The sequence below is a fragment of the Rhipicephalus microplus genome, chromosome 2 (genome assembly GCF_043290135.1).
Source record: "Rhipicephalus microplus isolate Deutch F79 chromosome 2, USDA_Rmic, whole genome shotgun sequence".
Taxonomy (NCBI): Eukaryota; Metazoa; Arthropoda; class Arachnida; order Ixodida; family Ixodidae; genus Rhipicephalus; species Rhipicephalus microplus.
Window position 1 is genome coordinate 288,231,702 of NC_134701.1, and position 10,689 is coordinate 288,242,390.

A 10,689-nucleotide genomic window follows, 5' to 3' on the forward strand; every position below is an offset into this window, starting at 1 on the left:
CTCTCATTAATAGCTGCGGCGAAGTCATGTGTCATTTCAACCAGTTGAGTTAGAGTAGAAAAGCCATGACGGAACCCATGTTGCATTGGTGTTAATATTGAGTAATTTTCCAAGAAAAGCGTAATATGCTTATGAATAAGATGCTCGAGAATTTTACAACACGTGCATGTTAAAGCTATAGGTCGATAGTTGGAAATAAGCTGCTTATCGCCATTTTTAAACAGTGGTTTTATCTTGGAAATTCTCCAGTCATCAGGCAAAGTACCCGTCGAAAGGGATGTACGGTAAATAATTAACAAAAATTTAGATGACCACTCAGCGTATCGTTTAAGGAATGCATTAGGTATATTATCGGGTCCATATGACTTTTTCACATCTAAATTAAGCAAGAGGTTAAATATTTCCAAATCTTCAATCGGAGGTAATGTCTGGAATTTGTCAAATAAGGGTATGCTACCATTATCTTTGGAAAAAACGGATTCAAAGTGGGTGTTGAACGCATCAGAAATCTTAGCAGCATCGGATGTGAAATCATTGCCTATGTTAAATGTATTAGTACTTGAGGACTTCGGTGTGATGGTCCTCCAAAACTTAGCTGGTGCCTCCTTTACCAGCGTGCTCAAACGAATGTTATAGAAGATGTAACGTTCCTGCTTCATCTTTTTCTTAAGTTCACGAGAGAGCATTGCCACTTCGGCGATACGTTTTTGACTACTGTTCTTCTTAATTTGTTTCCTGGCACGGTTTAGTTTTCTTTTAATGTGAATGCTATCACGCGTTATCCAAGGATTCGCAGAATTGATTTTTCGATACTTGACTGGTACAAAGAGCTGAATGCAGGCGTGAATTGTATTTTTGAATTTCAGCCATAATGAATCGACGTCATACTCTTCAGTGATCATACTACTGCAAAGTTCATCGTAGGCTATTTCCAGTCTGTCTAATATCGACGTATCATCAGCAGCTGAGAAGTCAGGAAAATGAGATACGTTAAAGATGGGTTTCTGCAGTAATGAAGAGAACTCTATTAAAACACATTTATGGTCGGGAATTCCCTCAACTATTTCACATTTCGAATCACCACGAATACTTGAACTAACAAAAACAAGGTCAAGCACAGATTTACTAGTTCCGTGAACACGTGTGAAGTCTTTAACTAGTTGGGTTAAACCAAATTGAAATGCAATATCAATTAATGCTTCATTATTTGCGTCGCTTCTGTCAGCCGAAAGAGTGTTCCAGTGAATGCCGGGGAGGTTAAAATCACCACACAAAATAAATTTATTGTTATCAGTTGTATTGCCATCAATGTACTTTCTAAGATTCTCTAGTACTTCTAAATCACTCGCTGGTGGTCGGTATACAACACCAACAATCACATTTTGGCCCTCATGAAACAGCTTACAGAAGATTGCTTCAACGTCTACAGCATCAGACATTCTGGCCACGTTTAAATTTTTCTTGAAGAGAAGGGCAACTCCCCCACCATGAGAGTTGCGATCACGACGATAAACATAAAAATTTGGTGGAGTGAATTCGTTATCATAAACACCACTGTGCAGCCAGGTTTCAGTAAGCGCGATAACATCAGGCTCATGAATTGCCACCAAGTGTTCAAGATCAAGACCCTTATTCACTATGCTTCGACAGTTCACATTAAGCAGCTTTAAGGAATTGCAACCGGTTGTTCGTCATGTATGATGGCGTTTAGGAACACGAACAATAGAACCGCTGGTTTCGTCCCACATGTAAAGAACATCATTAATGGACACTTTGTCGAAGATAAGCCTCACTCGCTGTTTGTTTTTTCTATATTCTGCGGTGCAGTCCCACAATTTTGATCTAATATTTCTCACTTTCTGAGAAAAGTCTTCTGTGACATAGTAGTTTGATCCCTTGAGCTTAGCGCAGTTTTTTAGAATTGTAAGTTTTTCACGGAAGTCAAGTAATTTCACGATGACAGGCCGCGTTTTATCAGGCCGTTTACTACCAAGTCTGTGACATCTTTCTATTCCTGATATAGTAAGGCCGAGCTGGTCGAGCAAAAAAGTTTGAGTTACGCTCTCCCGTAATGATGCAGGAGTTTCGCAAGCAGGTTCTTCAAGACCATGAATAATAATGTTACGACGACTGCGATTTTCTAGATCATCAATTTTATCCACCATAGCAACAACCATTTTTTGCAGATTGCTAACTTCGGATTCAACGGCTTCCAGTTTGCCTTGCGTCAAGGATAAATTGGCAAGAGCCGATTCCAACGAATCAAGCCTACCCTTACATTCGGTTAGTGTGTCAGATAATGTTTTCTGCGCAGCACTGAAGTCATTCATGCTCTTGATAATTGCTTTCTGTCCTGTTAGAACATTGAGTATCAGGTCACGATCACTTAAACCGGAGAGCGATGCTTTGAACTCTGTTACCCCTTCATCACTATCAGAATCAGGCCCCGCGTGGTTCGAAACCACGCGGGGCCCGATTCTGATAGTGATGCATGGTTCGTAAAGAAAAATCTCTGGAGCAAAACACGGTATTAAATTCTTTGATAACCTGACTCCTACAAACAAGCGGTTACTATGGCTTGCGAAAAACCGGGCAAGGGAATTGAACTATCAATTCGTTTGGAGTTCACAGGGAACTATCTTTGTGCGCAAGCAGCCTAATGCTCGCGCAATAAGACTGGCCACGCAAAGTGACTTAGAAAAAATTGTGAAAGATTATAAAACGCCGCCAACTTCCACAAATATGGAATCCTATCACAGTGCTGCATCTTTTAACAACTTGGTAGCGAAAAATAGCCGTTTTTGTGACAAAGGGTTTACACTGTTCCATGTGAATACGCAAAGTTCAAGAAATAAGCAAGTTGAAATGGAGACACACCTATCGCAACTAAATTGTTGCTTTGACTTCCTTGCTTTTTCAGAGACGTGGTACGCGGCTGAGCATGACGTCATACATTGCTCGGGTTATAAGCACATTTCAGTGTATCGTTCCAGAAAACGAGGCGGTGGCGTTTCTCTGTATGCTCGCGAATGCCATGGTTGCGAAATCTTGCATCAATTTGCGTGTGTGACCGATGATTTTGAATGTGTTGCTGTAGTTTCTAGAAACATTCTGATTGTTGCTGTCTACCGCCCACCGCAAGGTGCGCTAACAGGATTACTTCATTATATGAATTCAGTGCTTGAACTTGCTAACATGAAGGAATTCCATTCGATTATTGTTGGTGATTTCTATGTTGACTTACTTTCAAAAAATGATTAAATTATCCAACTTATTGAAACCATAATAACAAATAGTTGTGAAAACCTTGTAGAACTTCCTATGCGGATAACCCCGAGTTCAAAAACATTGATTGGCTTATGTTTCACTTCTTTCACAAAAAAAAAAACGAAACATGTTCTGGAGTGCTAAGCTCTGGCACAAGTGATCATTTGCCGATATTTGCTGCGTTACCATTCTCTATGCGCATTGATAGAAATCACAACTTCAAGCGTGTTATAAATAGTGGAAGTATACAGCTATTTCAAACGTTATTTTCCAATGCAGATTGGTCTGATGTTTATGCTGAAGAAAATCTCAGCATCGTATGATCTATTTGTGTCCAAAGTGGAAGAAATATACAACGTAGCATTTCCTTTCTGCCCTGTGGTCCGGCCTAAAAGAGCTAGAAAGGAGTGGGTAAATCATGAACTATATAAACGGATTCAACACATAGACAAATTATTCAGTCACTTCCTAAAGACAAGAGACCCCCAAATATGAAAAGAGTTCAAACAAGTCCGAAACAAACTCAACAGTGATATGAAGAAAGGAAAATCTGAATACTATACGCATAAATTTGAAACTTCCATGAGTGATGGTCGTAGAATGTGGAACATATACCGCGAGCTAATAGGTTCCTGTTCGCAAGATGTGCCATCAGAGATTGTTGTAAATGATGTTAAGTACTGTGGTAATGATGCAGCTCATCTCTTTAATAATCATTTTATCAATGCTGGTGCTCTAACTTCTATATTTGGTTTTTCCCCAAATCGAAATTATGAAAGTTACATTGGTAATCGTGTCAGCGAGACAATATTTCTTACGCCTACATCTGAAAGGCGAGATTTTTTTCCATTATTAACTCCTTGAGTAACAACTCAGCCGCTGGAGAGGATGGCATCAAATCTCAACCTATTAAAGCAATTGCTCACATAATATGCGGTCCATTGGAACATATTTGCAACAGTATACTCTCCACTGGTATTTTTCCTGAAACAATGAAGCTAGCTCGTGTTGCTGTAATCTTTAAGGGTGGGAATCACAACGACTTAAACAACTACAGACAGATTTCGGTAGTCCCATAATTTCAAAAATAGCTGAGCGTATTATAATTAAGCGCCTTAATAGCTTTTTACTGGATAAAGGTATTATTTCGGATAAACAATATGGCTTTCAAAAGAATAAATCAGCCGAAATGGCATTATTAAGAATCAGAGATACAATTATAAGTAATATTGAAGAAAAAAAAACTCACCATTGGTATATTTTTAGACTTTCAAAAGGCCTTCGATTCTATAAAACATGAAATATTTCTTAACAAGCTCCACGTATGTGGCGTTCGCGGCGCAGCCTTAGAACTTATGAATAGTTACCTTGACTCTCGATTGCAGTATACTTCCCTGCTGGAGTACAGTTCAGACAAAAGCTCGATTAAATATGGGGTACCACAAGGTTCAATTTCAGGCCCATTATCGTTTATCGCGTATATAAATGATATAGTAAACATTCCACTCACAGATGAAATGATCATGTAAGCGGATGACACTAATGTGTTTTTTTTCCGGTGTTGACCTTCAGGAACTAGAAGTTACTGCAAATTCTTGGTTAAAAGAACTTCACCAATGGCTATATGTAAATCAGCTTAACCTAAATGCGAAGAAAACAAAGTTTACGGTTTTTTGTTCTAAGAATAAAGAAATAAGCTACGATGTAAAACTTTTATACTGTGGATCGCAACTAGAGCATGTGACAAGCCATTCTTTTCTAGGTGTTATATTTCATAAAAATTTAAGCTGGTCACAGCACATAAATAAGGTCCGCACCAAGATAGCACGCTCTGTTGGTCTACTACGACGAATCCGATGCTATCTGCCTGTCAAGTTCGTCAGACAACTGTACTTTTCACTTGTACATTCGCATCTTAGCTATGGCTTATTAGTATGGGGGAATGGAAACAAAACCGATATAGAAAAACTAGCAGTATTACAGCGTCGAGCTGTTAGTTTGCTTAACTCTTCAAATCAATACATAGGGTCTTCTAAATTAATGATGCTCTACAATATCCTTGACATTAAAAACTCTTAGAGATCGGAGATTTGCAATCGGCTGTTTAAAGAAGTTTCCAGCAACTTTGAGACATTTTCAAACCGGTAGCTCAGTCGAGACACACGGTACAGTTTACGCCGCACATCATTAGTAATGAAGAAGGCCGGGACAAACTATATGTTATGCAAACCATTGAGTATGAAACTATGTCTTTGTGTAATATGTATCCTAATGTTGTTAAAATAGCCAGAAGTAAAACAATTCGTGAATTGAAACAGTCAATAACGAACATGTTTCTTGCTTCGGAATTGGATGTGTTGTGTAAATGTTAATATCTTTGGTTACTGCATTAGCACTGGTACTAAGTGTTACTGTAAGTAAGCATTACTGGTCACTGCATTGTCATGTTCTTGTTGCTTAGCGATTATGTTCTTGCTGTTACTATATCATTACTGTCATTACGTTCTTACTGTAATTAGCGATCAGGTTCTTATTGTACTAGTGATTATGTTCATGTTGACTTATTATGTTCTAGTGAAATTGCAACTTTCGAATCCGCTATCTCTGCTGCCCCAGCGAGGTACGGCCAAGTCAGGTGGTTTAAGTCCTTTTGCCTTGCCTCGCGGGCAAACCCTGTATGTGTTATTCCCAAATAAAAAAAAAGTTCCCCACCTGCATGAGCCCCCCCCCCCCCCTCCCCCTCCCTTCCCCGGTCAAATAATCCGAGCGCCACCTCCGATTGTCAGGCCAGAAATACAATGCTCAGTAGGGAAGGAATTCGCTAACTCCGACAAGTCATACCACATGCAAGTGTAATTTGGCAAATGCTACGAAAAAGCACAAACGCAATAAGCCGATCAGAAGCTTTAAAAACTGCTATTAATGCTTTTAAATGCAGCGCCGTAACGCGTACTTTCCCAAGAACGCGGTAGATGGCAACAGCTGGCCAGATCACGTGTTTTTCTTAACAATATGGCGCCGCGCTGCCATAATGTGGTATATTTGAGCAGGCGATGATACCTGTATTTCGTGAATGTGCCTATCGAACACTGTGTTACTGAACGATCCATGGACCGGGAGCACTTAGTCGAAAATCTTAGCTTGCAGCTTGCCGAAATCGAAATGCTGTCAAGTATGTACCCTCGAAACGACGAATTCAAACTCTTGGGCGCACATGCTGTTAGCGAATTCGGAGACTTTTTGGACGGAAAAAGTGATGGAGTTGCGTCGTCTTTGGATTTGAGCTTCACAATTAGAACGGAAGTGGTATGTATAGTGCCGTTCACACAGTGTTCGATGTTTTAAGCGCCCGATTTTCTTCCCAGGGCGCGATAGACTTGGACGTTCATTTGCCTCACAGCTATCCATCGGTGCCTCCGGAGATCACGATGAGAACCGATTGCGTTGACAGAGCCACGCACACTGCCTTGATGAAGGAAGCCCTGGAGTTCCTCGCCTCGCAGCCACCTGGGTCTCTAGTCGTGGGCGACACTGTCGACTGGATCAGGGAAAACTTTCCGCGATTCTGCGCCTCACCAGTTGTCCCAGAGCCCGTCCTGAACGGCCAGCGTTTGTTTACAAGACTGTGGATTGTAAGGTGAGCTTTTGTAAAGCACTATTTTCTGTATGGGTGACATGTTCGTGCGTTAAGCTTTAATGCGACCCCCTCCCCCTTTGTTTGGCCTTTCAGTCACCACATTTACAACAAGAACAAGCGAAAGCTCATCCTCGAATGTGGAAAGGAAGGCAACTTGACAGGATTTTGTCTCCCTGGAAAGCCCGGAATAATCTGCTTCGAAGGCTCTTCGGAGGAGTGCCTAAATGCCTGGTCGATCATAAAGAACTTGACATGGAAAAAGATAGGTCTAAAGCACCAGGAAGACATGGAAATAGCGGTCGGGCAAGATATCGGAGAGTTTAGGAAGTTCCAGAAGTTTGCCGAGCTTGCCTTCAACACTAAACAGAACGCCAGTAGGGACCACCACATGGACATGGGAGAATTCGCAAAATTCTTGAGCGAACACGGCTGTGAAAATATCTTCGAAGTGCTCTTCGGAATAGAGGCTAAGATTAGCAGTTAATTTTGCATGCTTGTTTTTCATATAAACGATTGGTCCAGCATTACGCGGCTATTTGTCTGAATTACTTTCAAACCATGTTTGCGACGTGTGCCGTTTGTGGCATTAAGTCTCGCAGTCGCCTTGAAAAAAAGTGTAGTCTCCTAAATTTGTGGAAGTAGGTGTGGATAGAACACGACCATAAAGCACCGTAGCTTCCTCTGCAGAGATTTTCATTACTTTTACTTGACAGCACTACCTGATCTTTGTCCCTCGGAAGTTTGCGATTCATTATGCAGAGCAGTGTTTAAACTTGTTACGATTGCACACGCAAGCGTACGCAGGGTTCTGCATTTTGGGGGAGCAATTGGCAGTTATTCATCGCGAATGATAATACATAAGGTCTTTTTCGTGGGGACGTCATGTCATCTGGCCTTTTTCGTGTACGATCACGCCCCCCCCGCTTCTTCCCTTTATAGCTGTATGGCGGCAGCAGTGCTTTGTAGTGATCAGCAATATGTCGCTTACCGAGGCTGTCCTTGATGGAGACGTCGAGCGACGTGCTGCGCTTTCCACGTCTTTGGCCAGAGTCGCTGGGCAAGTTGTGCGCTGCCAAAATGGAATCCAGAAGGTCCTGTACCTCTTGGTCATATTGGTGCAAGTCAACCGGCACTGCGATGATGCCGTTTTTGCAGTGTAGACACGCACAAATATTAAATGCACAGGCTGTCATGCGGCAACGCGTTACACGGACATGCTGCAGGGTATACGTCGGTGCCTGGAGACATTGTGAAGTCACTACAGCCCCAGATAAACGATCCCATTAAGATTTAGTAAGGGCATACTTCCTTACTAAAGTACTGAAGGGCTATGTTGAGGGTCTTTCGACTGAGCGTGTTATGCTGCGAGGCTCGCTAATGCGTTTACATCCCATTCTTGTCGGAATTCGCCGCGGTTATGAAACCGTTGATCTCAACTGCACCAGGGTGGTGTTTCTTACTACTTGGAATGTCTTGCGGTGGCTTTTAAGTCTGAGTTAATGACAAAGGTTTCTTTCTGGCTGTAATTCTGAGCATCTACAAGCCAAGGCATTTCTTGAAGAGCTGATGTCCCTAAATTAAGCTACATAAGCATGAGCGATCCTTTTGTGGAGTGCATGATGTTATTGATCTACGTATGCATGCTAACTTTTAAAGAAGCCCTGAAGCACTATTTCAAGTAACTATGGAATGACTTCAATGGAAGAGCTTATTTTCGCACGAATTCAACGCCGCAAAAACTTTAAGAATATGTCCTGTGCGAGTGTAGTTAGAATGCAATTGCAGCATGCGAAAAACCTCTTCTCTCGTCCCGACGAAAGCGCTGGAAGCTAAGCAGGGAGGGATGGCAGGGCCACTGAAAAACGTCACGTGCGCCTCGTGACCTTGAACACTTGACCTTGAGCCTCGTGACCTTGAGAATGCGTGGCTTTCCAGTGATCGCGTGCGCACGCGTGGACAAGTAGCGGCCTCCCGCGGCGATCTCTAATGAGTGAGCGTGGCATGTTCAAATCAGCCAATGGCTTATCTAGCTTGCTACGCGCAAATTTTGGGTATATTCCGTGATTTGTCGAGAGAACAAAAAGCAATTTTCAGCCGACTGATTTGCGAATTACAGGCCGCGTGCTGCGCTATAACATTTGGCTCGCTTGTTGTCGGGAGCCTCCGATTGGCAGCGTTTTCTGAACATGCTCGAAAAGTGTTGCAGGGCCCCTTTAAGCGCATGAACGTGCCTATAAGTTGTGGACGTTGCTTTTCCCCGACAGGATATAGGGCTGTGAAGGTGGCGAGAATTGCTCAATTTATGGTAAATAAACTACACTAACTTAAAATCGTCCTCATGCCACACTTGGCAGCTATCTTATTTCAGGCATATATGGTATCGTAATATCTCGACCGTCTTTCATCCGTGCCACACAGCGACTTTCCTTCGCGAACGGGCGTAACACCGATCAAATTTCATGATCGCGACTGGCTCCCTCACGCAAGGTGCAGAAAGGAGCCAATCGCTGTTGATAACTAATTCTGAGAGGTCCCGATCGCGATTATAAGCGGGATAGGCAACATCGGCATAGCATTTATGAGATACTTTAAGCGATTAATGTGTGCGCATTAAAATAGTCATGCTGATCATACGTGACGCGACCGCAGTGTGCATTTAACAGATAATTAGAATCGCTTCATTATGCCATCATTACAACTAGAGTGCATCGATGCGCTCCCCGGAGTGGAGGCGAACGAGCACATCGAGTCGCTAATGGCAAGCGACAAACGCTGCCACCTTAATACAACTTCCACAAACGGAAAAGCGATATTCGGTTATGTCCAATAACGCGAACAAGTTATCTTCCCAATGCAACAACGCCAATAAAGAGCGTAATTATTTGCGAAAGCAGTACTTTCCGTGCGCGTATTTCAATATCTATTTTTCGCACTTGCATGACATTGACTCGATGAAATTTTTCTGAAACTTAGCATGTTGGATGTATGACACCCACAGATTATTTACTTCATTTTTACCGATTAGGAACTTCGTAGGATCGAGTAGACTGCGTCAAATTCCATGACGTCACGTTGCTCGGTGCGGCAATCTCGAGGCGGTGTCTTCGCGCGCATTTTATTCTGGCTTAGCACGTGTCGTCTGTGATAAGAGGTGTTCTGGGGATGGTGAAACTGCAATTTGTGATAAGCGAAAAATCGTTTTTCTCTGTGGTGTCCCTTTAACAAGGTTAAGTTAAATAAAGGCCACTGGAGAAACTTGGGCCTTATATCGTGCAAGGGTGAAAGGTAACTTTCAGTGCTAAGTTTACTGCCGGAACTCGTCGAACACTTGGCTCTGCTCACCGGTTTCGTTGATGGTCGTTTCCGGTGTAGCTACTATCGTACGCAGACCGGGAATGACATCCGTCAGTAGGCGGGTCCAGGAGGCGTGCGCCAAGGCTGCCACCGCAGAAACGATCAACGCGGTCGTTAACTGCCAGCCCAGCGGAAACGCCATCTGCAATGGGCGAGCACATTGTATGCGTGCGCACATCCCCGTGAACGGTCCAGGCTTACGTACTACGCAGGTTAAACCGCGCGAAAATTGCTCTGGCGGCTTCCGGTGAAAAGCTGGATCACCCATCGCAGGTTAGTTCGTCAGACTGAAATTGACTGGCTCTGAATGAAGAAGACCCGCCGACTAAAGACTGGAGCGTTACAAAGGTGGAAAAAGGGCTATGAAACTTGTCTGCGCATGGCCATGCCATAGACGAACCTATCAATCTGACAGCAGGGGAGGGTCTACG

The 10,689-nt window shown here is 42.8% G+C and overlaps 2 protein-coding genes across 2 annotated transcripts in view; one reads left to right on the top strand and one right to left on the bottom strand.

Moving 5' to 3' along the window:
* Nucleotides 1-10,400, bottom strand: part of LOC142795354 (uncharacterized) — a 35,051-nt gene extending 24,651 nt beyond the window's left edge. The window contains exons 1-2 of the mRNA XM_075886043.1: nucleotides 10,247-10,400; nucleotides 7,893-8,036 (exon numbers count right to left, since the gene is read on the bottom strand). Of these exons, the coding sequence (XP_075742158.1) occupies nucleotides 7,893-8,036; nucleotides 10,247-10,400 (298 nt within the window). The remainder of the gene's footprint in view (nucleotides 1-7,892; nucleotides 8,037-10,246) is intronic.
* Nucleotides 6,290-7,428, top strand: LOC119177793 (RWD domain-containing protein 2A). The gene is made up of 3 exons (XM_037428986.2): nucleotides 6,290-6,573; nucleotides 6,633-6,904; nucleotides 6,998-7,428. Exons 1-3 carry the CDS (start codon nucleotides 6,376-6,378, stop codon nucleotides 7,386-7,388), a joined length of 861 nt encoding a protein of 286 aa, XP_037284883.2. The 5' UTR covers nucleotides 6,290-6,375; the 3' UTR covers nucleotides 7,389-7,428.
* Nucleotides 10,401-10,689: the final 289 nt, after the last annotated feature.

What these genes read in the sequence shown, in the direction of transcription:
- LOC119177793 (XM_037428986.2), top strand. Translation starts at nt 6,376, where the DNA reads ATGGACCGGGAGCACTTAGTCGAAAATCTTAGCTTGCAGCTTGCCGAA. An exon ending in TCACAATTAGAACGGAAGTG is followed by an intron (nt 6,574 to 6,632) that starts GTATGTATAGTG and finishes TTTTCTTCCCAG; the next exon opens with GGCGCGATAGACTTGGACGT. An exon ending in ACAAGACTGTGGATTGTAAG is followed by an intron (nt 6,905 to 6,997) that starts GTGAGCTTTTGT and finishes TTGGCCTTTCAG; the next exon opens with TCACCACATTTACAACAAGA.